The following is a 24,385-nucleotide window of genomic DNA, read 5'->3' as shown; positions in this document are numbered from 1 at the left end:
ATGTCATGTAATATTACATTAGGTATTTGCAGCACATCAAGGGTAACTCCAGTAGGCTATATCCCATGAAGGAACATGCAGCAGTGTCAGTTTCATTGTGGGGTTATGTACACCATGCCCCTGTTTTTTAAAATTCTGCAGTCAGAGAGTCACTGTGGAATCATCTGTCTCCCAACTATCTGATTCACCAAAGACATGGGAACTATGCAACTAGAGGAAATATTTTGGTTTTGTTTTCCCCACACTGGACGTGTGTTCTGTATTCCTACATGAAGGCTGCAAACATCCCTCCAACATGGTATCCCAACCTGGATAAAACCTGGCAATATGGAGAATACATTTGCATTGTATTATCTGTTTATGCTTGCAGATACGCATTTTATCCATGTATGATAGCATATGAGATCAGGTGAGGTGCAGAACTGTAATAGTACAATAATAAATAGGGTAAACTAATATATTTCACACACTGGTTGACCTTCAATTTACATTCCATGGAACACCTGCATGCATAGTTATCAAAATACTAGTCTGTCCTGTATACAGTCAAAATCTGCTAAATGTGCTGAACAATTATGTAATTTCCCTCAATTACCTCATGACACATTAATTCCCCAAGTGAATTATTCTAGAACCTGTCAAAGGCACCCGTTTGTCTCTCATTCATTTATCTCATTCATTGAAGGTATTTCTGTCTGCATCACAGGTAGATTTTGATGTCTAATAGGAAACTACAAGTTTTCATTCTTACTCGGAGTCTGTGGGGCTAATTCGAGGGGGAATTTTTCTCATAAAAGCCCAGTCTATGAGTTTCCCTGCTAGTTGTGTCGAGATAACTCAACGTGGAAATCCCCCATTCTTTGTCTCCTCCCCGTAGAGCATTAAACCCACTGGCGCCTCCCTCCAACACACACTCCAATTCCAAACTTGAGAGAGAACAGAGAAGTGAGTCGACTTATCAGTCAGTTAGTCTATTCACTATGGATGTTACAGTTTCAAACCACAAACAAATGGATTATAACGATGATGATATGGAATCGAAGCACGGGAAAATGGTACCTTGCCAAGAAGACCGTTTTGATAGCGGTCTGGATTCTATAAAAGAGGATGAATATGGTAACCTTGTGAAGGAGCTGGAGGAATTGAGAGTGGCCAATGTCGAAGTCTTGGCAAACCCCTGCAGCAATGAACCCTGGAGGAAAACAGTGACCGAGGACGGCGACACGTAAGTTCACTTTTATCTTTGGGTAATGTTGCATTTAAAAGGGACGTAGGCCTATAGGCCTACTGCAAGTGCAAAAAGGCAAATTGAAATATTCTATTATAATCTAAAGCAATATTATAAGAATACAGCATTTTATGCAAAATCGTATGCTTTCATAAAGTATACAAAACTTACAGATATGCTCATGTTATCAAGATGCTGTAAAATTAAGCAGCTGATAGTCATAATTTGCAAGTTAACAAAATGACTATTGGACTCAGTTGTATGATGAGTATGTACTTTACCTCAGAGCTGCGCCTAGCCGGTGCTAAAGTCAGCTCTGCGCAATTAGGAAAGTCCCTGACAAGATGCCAGGAATGATAATGCATCAGATGTGTCAAGCCGCAACTGGTGGAAATAACCCTAAAAAAATCCTTTATTGCGCAAGGCTCTAGTGTTCGCGCTTTGTTCAACCACTTCCTATGCGCCATGCATATCTGAATCACAGCCTTTATAAAACATTTATTTTCCCCTCCTCCACACAGGTTTCTCCACCTGGCCATTATTCATGAAGCCACAGAACAAGCCGAGCATATGATCAAACTGTCACACAATGATAATATATTACTGGACGCACAAAACAATCAGAGACAGGTAATTATTGATGACCAATGGGGAAATAGATAATTGATCAATTAAAAAACATACCTCCTTCGTTAATTAAAACAATTAAGTGGTTGATAAACAACTGTCTTATTGAATAAGTGGTCATCACGACACATATAGTTATTAACTGTTATAAACAAGCCATCTAAATGGTGGTACTTACACCTGAAAACGATATCTAACCACCACATTTTTCTCTCAGACTGCACTCCACTTGGCAGTAATCACAGAACAGCCCCATCTTGTAGAGAGGCTACTGAAGGCTGGGTCTGACCCGCGGTTAGTAGACGACAGTGGGAACACCGCCCTCCACATCGCCTGTAAGAAGGGCTCTCTCACCTCCTTCAGTGTGATCACCCAAAACTGCCTCCGCCACCTCAGTTACATCCTCACCTTCCCCAACTACAGTGGACACAACTGCCTCCACCTTGCCTCCATTAATGGATACCTCTCCATGGTGGAGAGTCTGGTTCAGCTTGGTGTCGACATCAATGCACAGGTATGTTCATCACACAGGTATTCTGTTGCCAATAATCAAGTATCCCCATTGATGATTGAACACCTAAATGTATTCTCAAACAAAAAAAAACTAACGTTTGGTGTATTTTTGTTTCCCCTCAGGAACAATGTAGCGGTCGTACAGCGCTCCACCTGGCTGTAGACCTCCAGAACCTATCCCTGGTCCACCGGCTTCTCTCCCTGGGGGCAGACGTCAACAGTGTGACATACGGGGGCTACACGCCGTACCACCTGACCTACGGGCGTCAGAACACTGAGATCTGCCACCAGCTGTATGAGAAGACAGACCAGGAGCTCAGAGAGCTGCCTGAGAGTGAATCAGAAGAGAGCGAGGAGGAATGCATGTCTGATGATGAACAGGTGAGAAGCTAACAACAGCTACACTGGTCTCACTTGTAAAAGAGATTTGATCTCTATATAAACAAAGGTTAAATTAATTAAAAACTGCAGTACTAGAGAGAGGGGGGAAAGGCTCTATCTGTTCAAGTGGATTGACTATTGACTAACAAATACATATTTTTTTTCTATTTAAATGAGTTGAGTTTACAGAATCGTTGTTTCTTTTTTTCTACACAGATGTACGATGACATTACATTCGGGCAGAATTGAAGTGGTCGCATCACATGGTGACGTGAAGTCAAGTCGATGAAGCTGCTACGGGCCAGTCCAGTCAAAGCACAGTGGGAACTCCAGGTCCCAGAAGCCTTCGGGAGAGCCGGCAGACAGAAAAGGCGACAGAGAGACAAGACTGAAGATGCCGTTCGGTCGGGATGGAAGTCTGGTGTTCTGTGAAGATCAAATGCACCGGAACACAATATGACCCCTGACCTCAGAGAATTCTCCTATTTTCATGTATATATCAGTAATATATTGTAAATACACAGAGATATTTTTATACTTGTGAATGTTTTTATTAAAATGTGAGTGAAACACTATTGAAAATAATGAATAAAATATGTATCTATAAATGGATTTTCACTGCTTTATTTCCTACTCTTACGCACTGTGGTTTTGGTTTATTTCCTGTGACACGATGATTATTTCAGCAAACTGTCTCACAGTACAGTCCTGAATTTCCTGTCACACTCTAGTAATTCTCCATGGCCATTTTTACACAGTAATATACAGTATCAAACCATCTCAATAAACTGCCTTACTTAGCCAACATTACTCACATAGAAAATCCCACACAAGGCCAACATACATTTTCCCTGACATCCAAAAGTGCTAGTTGCATTTTGAATGCTTAGTAGGACAGGAAAACGGGTCAAAGGAACATTCCAAAATGCAACTGCCTCTGATCTGGCGGACTCACTAAACACAAATGCTTCGTCTGTAAATTATGTGTGAGTGTTGGAATGTGACCCTGGCTATCCACACATAAAAAAAAAAAAAAAAAAACAAGAACACGGTGTCATCTAGTTTGCTTAATATAAGGAATTTAAAATTATTTATACTTTTACTTTTGATACTTAAGTATGTTTTAGCAATTACATTTACTTTTGATACTTAAGTATATGTAACACCAAATACATTTAAACTTTTATTCAAGTAGTATTTTACTGGTTGACTTTCACTTAAGTAATATTCAATTTAAGATATCTTTACTTACTGCAAGACAAGTGAATTCCCCTTCCCCCACATAACACACACAGGACTTGTAATAAATAAATAATATATGCCATTTATATCCAAAGCACCAGTCATGCGTGCACACGTTTTACGTATGGCTAGTCCTGGGAATTGAACCCACTATCCTGGTGTTGCAAATGCCATGCTCTGCCAACTGAGCTACAGAGGACCAGTCTGGGGTTTCTTGGTTGGGGTGGGGTCATCAGATCTGTGAGTCACATTTTTAAAAGTCCCTCCCAGATTGGATGTGTAAGAGGAGCTCCTGCTCTGTACTGTTTTATACAAAACATTACAGAAGCACCACTGAATCAGTCTGGGTAGGCATAGGAAGAGCCGACTCATTCTGTAGAAAACCTACTGTTCACCAATCTGGGAATTATTGAAATTTACCAGACTGGATTACCCATGCTTATTATTTGTATTACCAGAAGCAGTAATGACTACTGGGAAACCCTGAGAGCTAAAAGTATAACACAGGACAAGGCTGAATTTCAGCTGACTTAACATACCCCAGGTTTCCAATTGGCGACAGATTTTCATACGAATATTCTAAAATCCGCAGCTCTCCTTCAGCAACCCTTGCTCCCAGTTGCACATCTGAAAAATACTATTATAGTCCATCAGTGGTAGAAAAAGACATGATCTTTGGACTACTGGCAGTGTAAAATGGACCCTATAATTGCTGTGGGTCATAAACATCAGTTGGCCTATAGACCTCTGGATTCTCAGGGGATTTCCCAAGGAATCTGACTCAGCCTCACCCAAGGACGCAACAGTACCTCTGCATGTGATCTGTTCATACCCTCTGGACTTAGAACTAACATGACGAGTCAACAAAACACTAATCCTGAGACTTTGGATTAGTCTTTTGCCTCTGTAATCTAAACGGCATTCAATGTGACGTTTTCCAATAGGCAAATATCCCATCTAGTTCACTTATTGATAATACATTTATCTAGAAGCCATTCAACCTTTACCCGCTATGCATTCAGGTATGTAAACACCTTTTACTGACATCTCAAATCACATATAAATACTGCACTCTTTTCTCAAAACGGTTTGCCTTGTGATTGTCGCCTGAGGTGCATTTTCAAACAAATTTATTTTTGACTTTCTGAAAGTGGAGAATGCATAGAAATGATAGGAGCTAAACAGGACACAACCAGTTGACTGACTGTAGTAAATAACCTTTACCACAGCTCTGCAGTATGACGTGATTAAATGAGCAGAACCACAACAGGAAGTCAATATTCTACTCTGCAGAAATGTTCAAAACTTTCCCAGTTTCTAAATCTGTCTCAGTCAGGTCACCTAATTTAAAAGAGAGAATAGGATCTTAAGCACTTAAACATATTGTAGAAATGCACTTTACAAATTTGAAACACATTGTACGAATTGGAATTTGGAACACATCCTACGAATTGCAATTTATTTATATGTTGTATGCAACATACAAAATGGATGACGTAGTACACAACTGTGCAACATTTCCTGAACCCTCGTGAGTACTACTTTCAGAATTACTAGCGAAAACATATACAAAACCTCTGGAACAGACCTTTAACAAGTTAAAAAGTCAAATTTGTACTAGGTCATATAACAAAGGCCTGGTGCACAGAATTCAGTCAAATCTATGGGTCACACATGGAGCACTGATTTAAAAAGAAAAATATTGTCATACTCCTACACAGTCTGTCACTAGTACCTGAGAGAAAATGCCGGGACAGGTTAAGAGCTCTAACTGAAAATAAATAAATAAAAATATAAGAATTTACTAGAAACATTTTTAATGGAACAGGGGGTAAAATACAAGGATAACACCATTCTTCAACAGGGGGACTACAAATCCCATCATTCAGTTACACATCTCTCTCTGGGACTCTGTAGTCTTTCTGGGCTCAGTCTCTCTCCGCTAGGGACACCAGGTGGATGTCCACCTCAGACTCGGTCAGAATCCTGCAGTTATAAAGAAAAACAGATTCAAATTCATCACTATGAACTTCGCAACAACACAATTCTGGCAGTACATTAGTGGGACAGACCAATATAACACCTCCACACCTAAAGTGTACCTCTTTTACACACTTTCTAAACAACAAAGGTCTTACTGTATTTTATATGGGGCCTAATGATGCTATGTGAGAGTCTTCAGAGCAGAGTGGTGCTTCACCTGAACTTAGGATCCTCTGTTGTGATGACTCCTATCTCCAGCTCAGAGGGCTTGAAATCAATTGACAGAACTGTTGACAGACAGGTGATGGCAGTCTGAAGAGAAGGAGGCAGAAGGAGAGAGATACAATTAAACCACTTGCAATCACATCTACTGTTTTTGCAGAGGGGAGAAACAAATGCTGACCGTACAACATTTCATTGTATCACTAAACTTTGTACTCTATATACACATTTAGCGGAGTGGAAGGGGTTTTCTACCTCAACAGTTTCTTTAAAGGTCCAGTCGAGTTTCTTTTTGACTTTCTTCTCCAGGAAGCTGGTGGCCTCTGTCTGTTTGACCCCTGCAGCAGTGGCCTTGAACCCACAGTAGTAGCCTGCAGGGTCACACTTGTACACCTGGGGACCACACTCCTCATCCACACCTATCACTATCATGCCTGAAAAGCAGAAGAAAGGAAAGACAGGATACTGGTCAAGGAGAACATTTTGTTTGTACAGAAGATAATCTAAGAGTTGTAAACGATATCAGGGAAAGATGCATTGGCATGGTCTTTCTATAATTATCTGAATTAAAATTAGGAGTACAACACGGCTCATTACAATTCCATGCTTTTGACTGCCTAGTATGTAGAACTTGTGCTTCCATTTTCAGTTCCAACACACATAAATCCAGTGATGGTGAACATGAATAAACATGCACTTACAGCATCCCAGCGGCCTCATCTCAGCATTCTGTGTGTACACCTGAGAGATGTCAGCAATCCTCTTACACAGCATGTCCACTGGGATCTCATAACCATACTTGTACTTCCAGTTGGCTGCCTCGTAGCGCGCTCTCTGAACCTGGGACTTGCTGTCCGCTGGAGGAGAGAAGAGTCAAGCAGTTAGAGCCAGCACTGGGAATTGGCAATTTCAATGTAGGCCTTAATGTTATGCACATGGAAGGGGGAAGAGTACTTTTCTTAGTAAGAGTTGAATTATATAAGTTGGGATACAAGTAAAAGTGAAGTTGTTATTAAGAGTTGGCTTTGACCATCGTAGCAGTTTACCAAGTAGTCTTGCTAAGGCATTGTGTATCCTACTCTACCTGTCATCCCTGACATCACACAGCCAATGTTCTCCGTTATCCTGAACAGGTGAGTGACTGTGGAGGCATCCAACAGCTTGTCCTAGTAGAGACAAAACAAGGTAACATCCTTTTTAAGGAATCAAATTGTTGGAGTAAGTTAGTACTCCACTTGTGAAAAGCCTAAAACAATGAGGTAAACGGGCATGGTTTTACAGCTGAACTTACCGGTACTTTCTTCTGTGTGACGACTACTGCGCAGTCTTTACCTCTGACTGCTACTGATGTGAGACCACCTTGGTTTATGGCCTTGAAAGCATATTCTGTGTAAAACACAACAGGGTTATTCAGAACATGATCGGATCAGTGCATGGGTCGGCAGGGTAGCGTAGTGGTTAGAGCGTTGGACTAGCTGACAAGGTACAAATCTGTCTTCCCACTGTTCCTAGGCCATCATTGAAAACTGACTTGCCTAGTTAAATAAAGGTCAAAAGCACTTCAGATAACAGCACACCTCTGATACCATAGAATTAGGAATCACAATACTAATAGGATCTATCTAATAGGATCTATCCTAAATAGGAGCTCTATGTCTGACCAATGATTATACACATAATTGTATCTGACACCCATTCTTCCTTCACGATTTACTAAGATGGCCTCGCGAGACTTCCTAGCTTGCTAACACCATACTGTGGTTAGCTAGATTCCCTCACTAGCTAGCTGCACTCACGTCTACAATTACCACAATAAAGTAACATGTTTTCAGTCGCTATCTAGTACAAATTACAGTTTCATGTTGAGTGAGTAGGTAGCTAGCTAGCTAGCTAGTTATTTTAATTGTGTTTCTTATCAGGTGTTAGCCTAGAAAGCTGAGCATTCTGCTTATTGTGCGGATATCTAACGTTAGCTAGCTACATTAGTAGTTGGGGGCAGTCAAACTAAATTTCGAAACTTAAAACTGCATGCAGAATTTGAATATGTTAAATTTAAAAAATGACTATAGACGTAATGCAAGTTAGCTAGTTATCAACTTATTAGCGATAGCTTCTTAGCTAGGAACAATGACAGCGCATTTACCAAGCTGGGTACAATATTGTGTGCATGCAAATGGAAATATACCGTACTAACCAACTTGGTAGAGTCTACCCTCTGGAGAAAAGATAGTGATGTGACGATCAAAACCTGCACTTGAGCCCCGGGACATCTTGGTTGGAATTTGGTTTGCTAAGAAGTGAAAAATATGTTGTAAACACAAATCTCACTTCATGCATTAATGAACCAGCATCTCATCAATACTAAAAGTACTTCCGGATCACGGAATTTCGGGAAACGTTCGAAATAAACGTCCCCCATGTAATGGTAGTAAGGTGTCATTAACCAATATGTATTCATGATGTATGAAAAATAATCCTCTAAACATGAACATTGATTCATATTTAAGTGACATTTGCATTAAATGTGGGTTTTTAAAACATGTTCCAAGCTCAAATAAATGCCCCCAATGGCAAATCACAATGTATGTATTACATATTGGGTTATAGAGAAAAAACGATTTGTGCTGATGTAAAAGTGGGGTGGGGAGTACTCATTAGGGTCTGTAGAATGTATATATGGTGTCGTTTCATGGGGCTCTGAATAATACAGAGTGTTGCTGGCCTTTTACTGTGGTAAAACAGCTTAAAATGGGGGTGCCTGGCCATGGACAATATATATGGTATATAGCACTATACTGGAAAAACAATTCTTAGTTCAGATGTTACAGTTGGGTGGGGAGTTTTTAGTAGAGTCTGTAGAATCATTATATGGTGTCATTTCATGGGGCTCGGAAAATAATACTGAATGTTGCTGGCCTTTTACTCTGGTCAAACAGCTTAAAGGGGAACTGCACCTGCTGATTTAGCCTTGTTTTTTGGCTTGCTTCTCAACAAATGCTGGCGGTCAAGACAGAAGTGAGGCGTGAGTTGGCTTGGGAGTGTGATTTGATGTGAGTGATTCTTGGGTAGGTACTTGCCAACAACAAGACACACCCATCTGTCAGAACCTTGCCCGCAGCTGTTTCCCTCCACTCAATTACAAGGAACAAACCTCCTGCAACTACAGACAGATGTATGGTGAGATGCTGGAGGGAGCTTTGAATAGGTCAGTAACCAACAGAGTAATATGAGAATGCAATTGCTGAATTTGTAGATATTCTAAAGTGTTTCGATAACTTTCAAATGTAGTAACCGGTACATGTAGAATACAAAATCAGAACAATCAGGGGTGTCAAACTTATTCCATGGAGGGCCTAGTGTCTGCTGGTTTTAGTTTTTTCCTTTCAATTAAGACCAAGACAAGTAGATGAGGGGAGTTTGTTACCAATCAGTGACATTAATTCATCAATCAAGCACGAGGGAGGAGAAAAAACCTGCAGACACTAGGCCTTCAGTGGAACGAGTTTGACACGTGCTTTACATAATACCTTAGAAGCAGTGTTCTGCTAATATAACAATGTGCACCTTTCATCTTTATTTCATTGTCATTCACAGCTGATACAGATACTGTGCCTATCTGCATTTTGGCAAACATGTCAGAGTGGTCATACCTTCCTTCCTTCCTTTATAAAACAGGAGTTCCTGACACTGCTGCAGAACACACAGAATGGTATCAGTCAATGCCTCCCTGAATTGACTGATACCATTCAATTCAATAATAAAAAAGACAATACACGTAAAAGTTGTAGCTAGTAAAAATGTTATGACTAATGCCATTCAGAGACATCAGTACCAAGCCTGTCTGTCAGTCTGGACTTCATCGCATCATCTTGCAAGTCTCCACATGCTGGCTCCGTTTTTTAAAATATATTCCACCTTTATTTAACCAGGTAGGCTAGTTGAGAACAAGTTCTCATTTACAACTGCGACCTGGCCAAGATAAAGCAAAGCAGTTCGACACATACAACAGAGTTACACATGGAATAAACAAACATACAGCCAAAATTACAGTAGAAAAAAAGTCTATATACATTGTGTGCAAACGAGGTAAGATAAGGGAGGTAAAGGCAATAAATAGGCCAAGGTGGCGAAGTAATTACAATATAGTAATTAAACAATGGAGTGATAGATGTGCAGAAGATGAATGTGCAAGTAGAGATACTGGGGTGCAAGAGCAAGATAAATACATAAATACAGTATGGGGATGAGGTAGATGGATGGGCTATTTACAGATGGGCTATGTACAGATGCAGTGATCTGTGAGTTGCTCTGACAGCTAGTGCTTAATGCTAGTGAGGAAGATATGAATCTCCAGCTTCAGTGATTTTTGCAGTTCGTTCCAGTCATTGGCAGCAGAGAACTGGAAGGAAAGGCAGCCAAACGAGGAATTGGCTTTGGGGGTGACCAGTGAAATATACCTGATGGAGCACGTGCTATGGGTGGGTGCTGCTAATGGTGACCAGTGAGCTGAGATAAGGCGGGGCTTTACCTAGCAAAGACTTGACCTGGAGCCAGTGAATTTGGCGACGAGTATGCCAAGCGAGGGCCAGCCAACGGGAGCGTACAGGTCGCAGTGGTGGGTAGTATATGGGGCTTTGGTGACAAAATGGATGGCACTGTGATAGACTGCATCCAATTTGTTGAGTAGATTGTTAGAGGCTATTTTGTAAATGACATTGCCGAAGTCAAGGATCGGTAGGATAGTCAGTTTTACAAGGAGATGTTTGGCAGCATGAGTGAAGGATGCTTTGTTGTGAAATAGGACTAGGCTACCACTAGGCTACCCAATAGTGACCCAATGTCACATCCTGACCTTAGTTCCTTTTTATGTCTCTATTTTAGTTTGGTCAGGGCGTGAGTTGGGGTGGGCATTCTATGTTTTGTGTTCTATGTTTTCTATTTCTATGTATTCGGCCTGGTATGGTTCCCAATCAGGCAGCTGGCAATTGTTGTCTCTGATTTGAGAACCATACTTAGGCAGCCTGTTTTTCCCACTTGAGTTGTGGGTAGTTTTCTGTCTCTCTACAAGACAGGACAGTTTTGGTTGTTCTTTTGTTTACTTTGTGTTTCAGTGTTCAGTTATTGAATAAATTTAACATGGACACTTACCACGCTGCGCATTGGTCCGATCTTGACTACTCTTCCTCAGATGACGAGGAGAATCGTTACACCCAATTTAAGCAATTTAAAGGCAATGCTACCAAATACCAATTGAGTGTATGTAAACTTCTGACCCACTGGGAATGTGATGAAAGAAATAAAAGCTGAAATAAATCATTCTCTATACTATTATTCTGACATTTCCCATTCTTAAAAGTGGTGATCCTAACTGACCTAAGACTGGGCATTTTTTACTAGGATGTTTGATTTGTTAAAAAAAAAAAATTTTTGAAAACATTTGTGCTGATGTCAGTGTGATTAGAGGGACAATAGAGTGCTGAGTACCAGGCAGTTAGCAAGTTTGGTAGGCTAATGACCGTCAGCAGCATCAGAGCTTGGAGAAGCCTAGTTTCCGTGACGAATAGTCACGTGAAATTTGACTGCAGTCTGCAGTCATAGCCATAGTTACTCCTTGTCACTAAATGTTGTAACAGCCCTAGTCATGATACCTCATTTCCTTGTACTCCTTATTTGGCCTCTGTGCATTCCTCTAGAGAGGTAGGGGAGTTCCTTCCAGGAATTTTACCAGGCAAAGATACAGTTAATTTGAAGGAAGGAAAGCACCAATAAACAAAAAGTACCGCAGTCCATGTGGCAGAACATACAGTACTTCCTTTACGCTGCTCTTGGGAGGCCTGACTGTTTGTGTAGAGGGTATCTTTCCCTGTTCCTGGTAATCTTTGAGAACAGGGATTATAATGGGATTGAATTGGACCATTATGTACTTCGCAGGCCAGGTATTTCCCTTTTGGACTCAAAGCTGGATTAAATTGCTTCCCTACAGTCATAGTTACTCCTTGTCACTAAATGTTGTCTCGGGTTCAATAGTGTTGAGAGATAAGGCTTTGTTTGGAAAGACTTATAAGGGCACAAGGCGAGACCCAGATGCAGACACGGGAGGCAGAGTCTTTGATATTTATTCATCAATCCAAAAGAGGTTGGCAAGAGAATTGTTGTGGACAGGCAAAAGGTCAAAACCAGTTTAGTACAGGGGGTACAGAGTGGCATATAGGCTTGAGGTCAGAGCAGGCAGAATGGTCAGGCAGGCGGGTACAGAGTCCAGGCAAGGGTCAAAACCGGGAGGACTAGCAAAAAGAGAATAGAAGCAGGAGTGGGGGAAAACAAGCTGGTTGACTTGAAAGACATACAAGACGAACTGGCACAGAGAGACAGGAAACACAGGGATAAATACACCAGGGAAAACAAGCGACACCTGGAGGGGGTAGAGACAATCACAAGGACAGGTGAAACAGATCAGGGTGTGTCAAGACTAAAATGCCCACATAGGATTTCACAACTCCAGACTGTCTATTGTGGTAAGGGCACATATTTGCAATGTTTAGTTGTATAACTAATTTGCTTTGTAAAATGTCAGAGCAAATGTCAGACAATAGCTCTAAACAGGTCTAAACAGACTTGATTCTTCAGCCACCTGAGATTTGAAACAAAGAAGGACTTTAAAATATTTTTGGGGAAATAGAAAATGACTGAAAAGCACCACCTGCCACCTTGTTTTAATATTTCACAATGTACACAGACATCCCACAACCCCATTAAACAGACCTGATACCTCTCATAAGTCTTTCCCTTTCCTGTCTTCTGTATTTCTCACTTCTGTTCTTTCTATATCAAAGGAAGCAGTATTTTCATTCATTATAGTCTATAGCCTATCTACCCTTTTTGAGAGGAAAGACCCCCACCACCATTCCTCATATAGCGATGCGTGGGACAGACAGTTACAGACCTACTCATGGGGTCCTGGGGGATCTCCACTGGCAGTGAGTACATATTTTCATACAGAACCACCATAGTTTTGCTCATATTTTCCAAACATACCAAAGGTTAATAGGTGAGAGATGCTCAATGACACTGCCTTCCTTTGTAATCGTGGGATCCATTCATTTGAAGTGCATACATTTGACACATTTATATACCAGACGTCTGTGAACTTATCTTTCCACGCATAATGATTTTAGTAAGAAAAACAAATAGAACACACACACAATTCTAGGAAACTCATATCCCCGATTGAAATACAGTTGAAAATAATGTAAAAATAATAAATTATGATTAGTCCTTCATAAATACTTTGTTCATCACAGTAAGAGTAGCAATTAAGATTATTGAATAAATCTCAAAGTACTGAGGTACTGTACTTTCTTGAGATAAGAATAAAATGTTGGTGCTGTACATTTCACAGTTTCTTAGAAACTGAATGTTTTTGAAAATGCCTTGTTGAAGGAAAAAGGAATAAAATAAGTGGATAAGCAAGATGAATTTACAATGTACTTTTAGTTTTGATTTCTGGGGACATGTGTACGCCAATCCCTTTTATAAAAGCTTGTGGTTTGTTGTCATCTAGTCACATCACGAAACAACAGATTGACACTCAATATTAGCATTTATTCAGAGAAAAAAAAAACTTAGAGGTATTTGATTAGTGGGACATGGAGGAATGGTTGTGAAATACTAAAACAGGTGCTTTGTAAATTCCATCATGCCTTTATGCATCAAAAAGGTGTGAAAAAAGGTTGCCGTTTTGATGGTTTACCTCAGTGATTCTCAACCAGGCTGCCTTTTCTGAAAGTGTTTCAGTGGGCCATGGAACACAAAATGTTTAGAACCCCATGTTTGCTCAACAATGTCTGACTGAAACCCCCTGTTAGCCTGCCTCTGCCTCAGTGTTACTCTGTGGGTGTCTGAAGAGAAGCTACCTTTCCTTCTGTGACCTTTGACCCAAACCCCTAACTACCACCCACAATGCACAGAGATGTGACCTCCCTGTCTCTTCACAGCTCTTCTCTGTGGTCAGGTACCTTCTAAACTCATTAGGAGCATTGATGCGGTTGACTTGGCTCTGTGCCAAGCCTGCCACACAGACATACACTACATTACCAAAAGTATGTGGACAGCTGCTCGTCTAACATCTCATTCCAAAATCATGGGCATTAATATGGAATTGGTCCCCCCTTTGCTGCTATAACAGCCTCCACTCTTCTGGGAAGGCTTTCGACTAGACGTTGGAACATTGCTGCGGGGATTTGTTTCCATTCAGCCATGAGCATTAGTAAGGTCGGACACTGATGTTTCGCGATTAGGCCTGGCTCGCAGTCAGCTTTCAAATTCATCCCAAAGACGTTTGATGGGGTTGAGGTCAGGACTCTGTGCAAGCCAGTCAAGTTCTTCCACACCGATCTCTGCAAACCATTTCTGTATGGACCTCATTTGTGCACGGGGGCATTGTCATGCTGAAACAAGAAAGGACCTTCCCCAAACTGTTGCCACAAAGTTGGAATCACAGATGCTGTAGAGTTAAGATTTCCCTTCACTGGAACTAAGGGGCCTAGCCCAAACCATGAAAAACAGTCCCAGACCATTATTCCTCATCCACCAAACTTTAGTTGGCAGTATGTATTGGGTCAAGAAACGTTCTCCTGGCATCCGCCAAACCCAGATTTGTCCGTCGGACTACCAGATGGTGAAGCGTGATTCATCACTTCAGAGAGTCCAATGGCGGCGAGCTTGACATTGTGCATGGTTAGGCTTGTGTGAAGCTGCTCGGCGATGGAAATCCATTTCCTGAAGCTCCAGATGAATAGTTATTGTGCTGACATTGCTTCCAGAGGCAGTTTGGAACTCAATAGTGAGTGTTGCAACTCAGGACAGATTATTTTTATGCGCTACGTGCTTCAGCACTCAGCGGGCCCATTTTGTGAGATTGTGTGGCCTACCACTTCGCAGCTGAGCAGTTGTTGCTCCTAGACATTTTCACTTCACAATAACAGCACTTACAGTTGACCGGGGCAGCTCTAGCAGGGCAGAAATTTGACGAACTGACTTGTTGGAAAGGTGGCATCCTATAACAGTGCCATGTTGAAAGTCACTGAGCTCGTCAGTAAAGCCATTCTACAGCCAATGTTTGTCAATGGAGATTTGTGCGCTCACTTTTATACATCTGTCAGCAACGGGTGTGGCTGAAATAGACAAATCCACTCACTTGAAGGGGTGTCCAAATACTTGTGTATATATACGAGTGTAGCACCGCCACCATGGGGCACTCATGGTGGCAAACCACTTGCCCACACAACACCATACAAGCTTGTCTGCCATATGCCAGGTACTGTTAAAACCGGGATTTATCCATGGAGCACACATCTCCAGCATGCCAGTGGCCATCAAAGGTGAGCATTTTCCCACTGAAGTTGGTTACGACTCTGAACTGCAGTCAATTCCAGACCCTGGTGATGACGATGAGCACGTGGACTATTTCTGACAGTTTGTGAAGAAATTCTTCGGTTGTGCATACCCACAGTTTCATCAGCTGTCTGGGTGGTTGGTCTCAGACCATCCCGCAGGTGAAGCCGGATGTGGAGGTCCTGGGTTGGTGTGGTTACACGTGGTCTGCGGTTGAGAGGCCGGTTGGACGTACTGCCAAATTCTCTAAAATGAAGTTGGAGGCAGCTTATGGTGGAGAAATGAACATTACATTCTCTGGCAACAGCTCAGGTGGACAGTCCTGCAGTCAGTTGCTATTGCACGCTCCCTCAAATCTTGAGACATCTGTGGCACTGTGTTGTGTGCCAGAACTGGCCTTTTATTGTTCCCAGCACAATGTGGACCTGTGTAATGATTGTTCTGTTTCATCAGCTTCTAGATATGGCACACCTGTCAGGTGGATGGATTGTCTTTGCAAAGGAGAAATGCTTACTAGAGGGATGTAAATACATTAGCGCACAACATTTGAGAGAAATACACCTTTTGTGTGTATGGAACATTTCTGGGATCTTTAATTTCAGCTCATGATACATGGGACCAACACTTTACATGTTACGCTTATATTTTTGTTTCATATGTTCCCTGACCTGAGCTAATGCCAGGTGTAAGATGATTATGTTACGCCCATCCCATTCTCTGCTGTTTCCAGGGAGTTTCAGTTCTGTATTTGCAGCAAATATTTAGAAGATTCTCACACAGGTCTCCGGTCTCCTTTCCTTTTAGGGCTGAATTTCAGCAGAAATAAGGAGTGTGCTTGTGCTGGTACAGTCAATAGCTTCTTGGCTAATGTGAGATGTTGTATCAATAGTAACATAAGTTAATTTATGCTTAAGAATGGGACTTTGGGATGGTAAAATAGGAATAAAAAAACACTGTCAATGTTAAACTGTCTCACCTCACCACAAATAGAGAAAAGGTAAGTCCTATGGCTTTTAGGCAGTGGGCTCATGTATTTGCATGTATTATGGATCCCCATAATATCCCCACTCTTCCTGGGGTCCAGCTAAATTAAGGCAGTTATACAATTTTAAAAACATTACAATACATTCACAACAGATTTCACAACACATTAAGTGTGTGCTCTCGGGCCCCTACTCTACTACCACATATCTACAACACAAAATGTGTATAGTAGAGGTCGGGCAATTAATTAGGGCCGATTCCAAGTTTTCATAACAATCGGTAATCGGTATTTTTTGACATTTGCCAATTTGTAATATTTTTTTTTACACCTTTATTTAACTAGCCAAGTTAGTTAAGAACACATTATTTTCAATGACGGCCTAGGTTAACGGCCTAGGTTAACTGCCTTGTTCAGGTGCAGAATGACAGAGTTTTACCTTGTCAGCTCAGGGATTTGTTTTTGTTACCACCTGCCTTACATTGCACTCCACGAAGAGCCTGCGTGGTAGGCTGACTACCTGCTATGCGAGGGCAGCAAGAAGCCAAGGTAAGTTTCTAGCTAGCATTAAACGTATCTCATAAAAAACAATTAATCTTAACATAATCACTAGTTAACTACACATGGTTGATGATATTACTAATTTATCTAGCGTGTCCTGCGTTGCATATAATCAATGCGGTGCCTGTTATTTTCTCATCGAATCACAGCCTACTTCGACAAACGGGTGATGATTTAATATGGTTGAATCCGGAAACTATAATTTAAAAAACAAAACGCTTATTCTTTCAGTGAAATACGGAACCGTTCCGTATTTTATCTAACGGGTGGCATCCCTAAGTCTAAATATTGCTGTTACATTGCACAACCTTCAATGTTATGTCATAATTATGTACAATTCTGGCAAATTAATTACGGCCTTTGTAAGGAATAAATGGACTTCACACAGTTCGCAACGATCCAGGCGGCCCAAACTGTAGTATATATCCTGACTGCTTGCACGTGTCACGGTTCTCTTTCGGTGAAGTAGAGTCAAACCAAAATGCGGCGTGGTAAGTGTCCATGGTACTTTTAATACGTAAATGTACACATGAACACTACAAAACAATAAACATGGAAAACCTAAACAGTCCTATCTGGTGCAAAGACAGAGACAGGAACAATCACCCACAAACACACAGTGAAACCCAGGCTACCTAAGTATGATTCTCAATCAGAGACAACTAATGATTGAGAACCATACTAGGCCGAAACATAGAAATACCCCAAAACATAGAAAAACAAACATAGACTGCCCACCCAACTCACGCCCTGACCATACTAAATAATGACAAAACAAAGGAAATAAAGGTCAGAACGTGACAGTACGCAAGAAAAGTAACACAATTTCCCTAGTTATAAGAAATTCATGTCAGCAGGCAATATTAACTAAATATGCAGGTTTAAAAATATATACTTGCGGATTGATTTTAAAGAAAGGCATTGATGTTTATGGTTAGGTACACTGGTGCAACGACAGTGCTTTTTTCGCACTGGCGCTTGTTAATGACCAAAGGCTCGTATTTCTGTGTGTTATTATGTTATAACTAAGTCTATGATTTGATAGAGCTGTCTGACTGAGTGATTGTAGGCAGCAGCAGACTCGTAAGCATTCATTCAAACAGCACTGTTGTGCGTTTGCCAGCAGCTCTTTTGCAATGCTTCAAGCATTGCGCTGTTTATGACTTCAAGCCTATCAACTCCCGAGATTAGGCTGCTGTAACCGATGTGAAATGGCTAGCTAGTTAGTGGGGTGCGCGCTAATAGCGTTTCAAACGTCACTCGCTCTGAGACTTGGAGTGGTTGTTCCCCTTGCTCTGCATGGATAACACTGCTTCGAGGGTGGCTGTTATCGATGTGTTCCTGGTTCGAGCCCAGGTAGGATTTAGGAGAGGGATGGAAGCTATACTGTTACACTGGCAATACTAAAGTGCCTATAAGAACATCCAATAGTCGAAGGTATATGAAATACAAATAGTATAGAGAGAAATAGTCCTATATTTCCTATAATAACTACAACCTAAAACTTCTTACCTGGGAATATTGAAGACTCATGTTAAAAGGAACCACCAGGTTTCATATGTTCTCATGTTCTGAGCAAGGAACTTAAACGTTAGCTTTTTTACATGGCACATATTGCACTTTTACTTTCTTCTCCAACACTTTGTTTTTGCATTATTTAAACCAAATTGAACATGTTTCATTATTTATTTCAGGCTAAATTGATATTATTGATGTATTATATTAAGTTAAAATAAGTGTTCATTCAGTATTGTTTTAATTGGCATTATTACAAATAAAAAATAGTTTCTAAAAAAAAATTGTCAGATTAATCGGTATCAGCTTTTTTGGTCCTCCAATAATCGGTATCGGCGTTGAAAAATCATAATCGGTCGACCTCTAGTGTATAGTGTGTGTTATCGTGTTTTGTATGCATGTGTCTGTCTATGTTTGTGTTGCTTCACAGTCCCCGCTGTTCAATGTTTTTAAAATCTAATTTTACAACTTACATGAGTTACTTGATGTGGAATAGAGTTCCATGTAGTCATGGCTCTATGTAGTACTGTGCGCCTCCCATAGTCTGTTCTGGACTTGGGGACTGTGAAGAGACCTCTTGTGGCATGTATTGTAGTGTATCATGGGTGTCTGGGCTGAGTGCCAGTAGTTCAAACAGACAGCTCAGTCCATTCAACACCTCTCACAAATACAAGTAGTGATGAAGTTAATCTCTCCTCCACTTTGAGCCAGGAAAGATTGACATGCATATTATTAATGTTAGCTCTGTGTACATTTAAGGGCCAGCCATGCTGCCCTGTTTTGAGCCAATTGCTATTTTCCTAAGCACCTGATCACACAACTGAACAGTAGTCCAGGTGGGACAAAACTATGGCCTGTAGGACTTGCCTTGTTGATAGTGCTGTTAAGGAAGAGCAGCGCTTTATTACATATTGACAGACTTCTCCCCATCTAAACTACTGTTGTATCAATATGTTTAGACCATAACAGTTTACAGTACAATCCAGGGTTACTCCAAGCAGTTTAGTCACATCAACTTGCTCAATTTCCACATTATTCATTACATTTGTTTGAGTTTTAGGCTTTAGTGAATGATTTGTCCCAAATACAATGCTTTAAGTTTTTGAAATATTTAGGACTAACTGATTCCTTGCCACCCATTCTGAAACTAACTGCAGTTCTTTGTTAAGTGTTGCAGTCATTTCAGTCGTGGTAGTAGATGACGTGTATAGTGTTGAGTCATCCACATACATAGACACACTGGCTTTACTTAAAGCAGGCAGGCATGTCGTTAGTAAAGATTGAAAAAAGTAAGGGGCCAAGACAGCTGGATAGGTTTCCATTAAAGAACACCCTCTGTGTTCTGTTAAAGAGGTTACTCTTTATCCACAATATAGTAGAGGGTGTAAAGCCATAACACTTAAGTTTTTCCAGCAGCAGACTATGATCGATAATGTCAGTAGCCACACTGAAGTCTAACAAAATATTCCCCACAACCATTTTATCATCAATTTCTCTCAGGCAATCATCAGCCATTTGTGTAAGAGCTGTGCTTTTTGTATGTCCTTCCCTATAAGTGGGTTGAAAGTCTGTTGTCAATTTGTTTACTGTAAAATAGCATTGTATCTGGTCAAACACAATTTTTTCCAAAAAGTTTACTACGGGTTGGTAACAGGCTGATTGGTCGGCTATTTGAGCCAGTAAAGGGGGCTTTACTAATGTTAGGTAGGGGAATTACTTTGCTTCCCTCCAGGCCCGAGGGCACATTTCTGATTCAATGAATGGTTTAGTGGAGTTTGCCTTTTTGGCCAAAATTTCATTTAAGGTGCTCCAATGCTTTTTACTATCATTCTTTATGTCATTTATCTTTGTTTCGTAGTGTAGTTTCTTATTATTTTTATTCAATTTAAAAAAAATTCCTCATCAATCCATGGGGATTTAACCGTTTTTAGTCGTTTTCTTAATGGGTGCATGATTAGTAACTGGGATTACCAATTCTATAAATGTTTGAAGTGTAGTCTCGTTGCTTGTCATTACACACCACGGACCAACAAATATTATTTACATCAACAACATAGGAATCACTACAAAACTTCTTGTATGACCTCTTATGCACTATATTAGGCCGAGCTTTTGTAACTTTTGTTTTCCTAGATATGGCTACTATATTGTGATCACAACAGCCGATTTGGATACTGCTTTCCAGCAAAGTTCTGCAGCATTAGTAAAGATGTGAATAATACACATTGATGATTTAATTCCTGTGCTGTTTAACTACCCTGATAGGTTGACTGATAACCTGAACCAAGATGCAAGCTCTAGTTACAGATTGAAACTTTCTCTTGAGTGGGCAGCCTGATGAAAGCCAATCAATACACATCACCCAGAAAATGTACCTCTGTTGATAACACTGTTGATATCACATCTCCCTAACTTTAAGCATCAGCTGTCAGAGCAGCTTACCGATAGCTGCAGTTGTACGCAACCCATCTGTAAATAGCCCATCCAACCACCTACCTCATCCCCATATTTGTTTGTGTTTTTCTGCTCTTTTGAACATCAGTATTTCTACTTGCACACCCTCATCTAACACTCCAGTGTTAATTGCTAAATTGAAATTACTTTGCCACTATGGACAATTTATTGCCTTATACCTCCTTACTTCATTTGCACACACACTGTATACAGATTTTCTATTGTGTTATTGAGTGTACGTTTGTTTATCCCATGTGTAACACTGTTGTTTTTGTCTTACTGCTTTGCTTTATCTTGGTCAGGTCGCAGTTGTAAATGAGAACTTGTTCTCAACTGGCCTACCAAGTAAAATAAAGGTGAAAAAAAACATACATTATCGAGAATTTCACACGTTATTCAGATACTGACTGCCACGCCCTGACCTTAGGTATCTATGTTTTATATATTATTTTGGTCAGGTCAGGGTGTGACGAGGGTGGGTATGTGTGTTTGTATATCTATAGGATTTTTGTATATCTAGGTAATGAAGGTCTATGGTGGCCTGAATTGGTTCCCAATCAGAGGCAGCTGTTTATGGTTTTCTCTGATTGGGGATTCTATTTAGGTTGCCATTTTCCATTTTGGTTTTGTGGGTTATTGTCTATGTGTAGTTGCATGTCAGCACTCGGTCTATATAGCACCACGGTCGTTTTGATAGTTTGTTTAGTGTTCTTTATTTATTTAAAGAAGAATGTATTCATATCACGCTGCGCCTTGGTCTCCTCTATACTGACTCTATATTGACTGTTAGCACTTGGTCTATAGCAGCTTCCCACCAGAATGGGCTTTAGGTGAGGCAGATGAACCTGTAGCCATATTACTTCAGTGTTTAACATGAGATCCTCTCTAAGCTTTACAGGAATGTGGTTCTGAATATAAATGGCCAGACCTCCACCAACAATGCATTGCTACCACTGTATCATCAAATGTATTATCTAAGTGAGTTTCAGAGAGTCAGAATATGAATGTCATCTGTTACTAGCAAATTGATTTCATGAACCATGTTTCTTAAGCTACATACAGTGCCTTCGGAAAGTATTCAGACCCCTTGACTTTTTTCACATTCTGTTACATTACAGCCTTATTTTAGAATTGATTGCATTGTTTTTTTCCACCATCAATCTACACACAATACCTTAATGACAAAGCAAAAACTGTTCAAATGTATTTTTTTCCGCAAATCTTTATATATATATATATATATATAAAGAAATTGAAATATCACATTTACATACAGTTCAAAAGTTTGGACACAACTACTCATTCAAGGGTTTTTCTTTATATATATATATTTTTTTACATTGTAGAATGATAGTGAAGACATCAAAACTGTGAAATAACAGATAGAATCATGTAGTAAACAAAAAAGTGTATTTTATATTTGAGATTCTTCAAAGTAGCCACCCTTTGCCTTGACAGCTTTGCACACGCTTGGCATTCTCTTAACCAGCTTCATGAGGTTGTCACCTGGAATGCAGGTGTGCCTTGTTAAAATGTATTTTGTGGAATTTCTTTCCTCCTTAATGCATTGAAGCCTATAAATTGGGTTGTGACAAGGTAGGGGTGTTATATAGAAGATTGCCCTATTTGGTAAAAGACCAAGTCCATATTATGTCAAGAACAGCTCAAATAAGTAAAGAGAAACCACAGTCCATCATTACTTTAAGACATGAAGGTCAGTCGATCTTTGAAAGTTTCAAGTGGAGTTGCAAAAACCATCAAACGCTATTATGAAACTGGCTCTCATGAGGACCGCCACAGGAAAAGACCCAGAGTTACCTCTGCTGCAGAGGATATGTTCATTAGAGTTACCAGCCTCAGAAATTGCAGCCCAAATAAATGCTTCAGAGTTCAAGTAACAGACTAATCTCAATATCAACTGTTCAGAGGAGACTGTGTGAATCAGGCTTTCAAATGAAATGTTATTAGTCACATTTTTTTATATTTTTATTTATTTATCCATTATTTTACCAGGTAAGTTGACTGAGAACATCATTTGCAGCAACGACCTGGGGAATCGTTACAGGGGAGAGTAGGGGGATGAATGGGCCAATTGTAAACTGGGAATTATTTGGTGACCGTGATGGTTTGAGGGCCAGAATTTAGCCAGGACACCGGGGTTAACACCCCTACGCTTACGATAAGTGCCATGGGATAAGTGCCGTATACAACAGGTGTAGACGTACACATTAGAGTGAAATGCTTACATACAAGCCCCTAATCAACAATGCAAATCTGAATTGGAATAAGAAATAAAAGGAACAAGTCATTAAAGAGCAGCAGTAAAATAACAATAGCGAGACTATATACAAGGGGTACCGGTACAGAGTCAATGTGCGGCTGCACCGGTTCGTCGAGGTAATATGTACATGTAGGTAGAGTTAAAAAAGTGACTATGCATAGATAACAGAGAGTAGCAGCAGCATAAAGAGGGGGTGGGGGGGTGGGGTGGGCAATGCAAATAGTCCGGGTAGCCATTTGTTTAGATGTTCAGGAGTCTTGTGACTTGGGGGTAGAAGCTGTTTTAGAATCCTCTTGGACATAGACTTGCTACTACTTGCGTGCGGTAGCGGAGAGAACAGTCTATGACTAGGGAGGCTGGAGTCTTTGACAATTTTTAGGTCCTTCCTCTGACACCGCCTGGTATAGAGGTCCTGGATGGCAGGAAGCTTGGTCCCAGTGATTTACTGTGCCGTACACACTATCTTCTGTAGTGGCTTGCGGTCGGAGGCCGAGCAGTTGCCATACCAGGCAGAGATGCATGCTCTCGATGGTGTGGCGGTAAAACTTTTTGAGGATCTGAAGACCCATGCCAAATCTTTTCAGTCTCCTGAGGGGGAATAGGTTTTGTTGTGCCCTCTTCACGACTGTCTTGGTGTGCTTAGTTTGTTGGATGTGGACACCAAGGAACTTGAAGCTCTCAACCTGCTCCACTACAGCCCTGTAGATGAGATTGGGGTGTGCTCGGTCTTCCTTTTCCTGGAGTTCAGAATCATCTCCTTTGATTTTGGACGTTGAGGGAGAGCTTCTTGTCCTGGCACCACATGGTCAGGTCTCTGACATCCTCCCTATAGGCTGTCTAGTCGTTGTTGGTTATCAGGCCTACCACTGTTGTGTCATCGGCAAACTGAATGATGGTGTTGGAGTTGTGCCTGGCTGTGCAGTCATGAGTGAACAGGGAGTACAGGAGGGTACTGAGCACGCACCCCTGAGGGGCCCCTGTGTTGAGGATTAGCGTGGAGGAT

General features: G+C 40.8%; 2 protein-coding genes and 1 long non-coding RNA gene across 4 annotated transcripts in view; 2 read left to right on the top strand and 1 right to left on the bottom strand.

The window, feature by feature from the left end:
• The first annotated feature begins 906 nt into the window (after positions 1–906).
• On the top strand, positions 907–3,361 carry LOC115139653 (NF-kappa-B inhibitor alpha-like). The gene is made up of 5 exons (XM_029677271.2): positions 907–1,225; positions 1,750–1,858; positions 2,073–2,369; positions 2,492–2,749; positions 2,966–3,361. The coding sequence occupies exons 1-5, from the start codon at positions 981–983 to the stop codon at positions 2,996–2,998; spliced, it is 942 nt and encodes a 313-aa protein (XP_029533131.1). The 5' UTR covers positions 907–980; the 3' UTR covers positions 2,999–3,361.
• A 2,430-nt stretch (positions 3,362–5,791) lies between these two features.
• LOC115139652 (proteasome subunit alpha type-6) lies at positions 5,792–8,573 on the bottom strand. Its single transcript, XM_029677270.2, has 7 exons — positions 8,391–8,573; positions 7,488–7,582; positions 7,281–7,362; positions 6,898–7,053; positions 6,452–6,630; positions 6,192–6,286; positions 5,792–5,977 (listed from the first exon to the last, which is right to left on the bottom strand). The coding sequence occupies exons 1-7, from the start codon at positions 8,464–8,466 to the stop codon at positions 5,920–5,922; spliced, it is 741 nt and encodes a 246-aa protein (XP_029533130.1). The 5' UTR covers positions 8,467–8,573; the 3' UTR covers positions 5,792–5,919.
• A 667-nt stretch (positions 8,574–9,240) lies between these two features.
• Positions 9,241–24,385, top strand: part of LOC135574707 (uncharacterized) — a 31,077-nt gene continuing 15,932 nt past the window's right edge. For both annotated transcript variants that reach the window (XR_010465582.1, XR_010465583.1), the window contains exon 1: positions 9,241–9,401. This is a non-coding gene — a long non-coding RNA (uncharacterized LOC135574707). The remainder of the gene's footprint in view (positions 9,402–24,385) is intronic.

Source organism: Oncorhynchus nerka, linkage group LG13 (genome assembly GCF_034236695.1).
Source record: "Oncorhynchus nerka isolate Pitt River linkage group LG13, Oner_Uvic_2.0, whole genome shotgun sequence".
Taxonomy (NCBI): Eukaryota; Metazoa; Chordata; class Actinopteri; order Salmoniformes; family Salmonidae; genus Oncorhynchus; species Oncorhynchus nerka.
The sequence above is the reverse complement of the archived record's forward strand: the minus strand, read 5'-3'. Positions and strand labels throughout refer to the sequence as shown.

Coding starts and splice junctions, on each gene's coding strand:
- LOC115139653 (XM_029677271.2), top strand. CDS start 981: ATGGATGTTACAGTTTCAAACCACAAACAAATGGATTATAACGATGAT. Junction 1,859..2,072: donor CACAAAACAATCAGAGACAG/GTAATTATTGAT, acceptor TTTTTCTCTCAG/ACTGCACTCCACTTGGCAGT. Junction 2,370..2,491: donor GTGTCGACATCAATGCACAG/GTATGTTCATCA, acceptor GTTTCCCCTCAG/GAACAATGTAGCGGTCGTAC.
- LOC115139652 (XM_029677270.2), bottom strand. CDS start 8,466: ATGTCCCGGGGCTCAAGTGCAGGTTTTGATCGTCACATCACTATCTTT. Junction 7,363..7,487: donor TCACACAGAAGAAAGTACCG/GTAAGTTCAGCT, acceptor TGTCTCTACTAG/GACAAGCTGTTGGATGCCTC. Junction 5,978..6,191: donor ACAGAGGATCCTAAGTTCAG/GTGAAGCACCAC, acceptor TTATAACTGCAG/GATTCTGACCGAGTCTGAGG.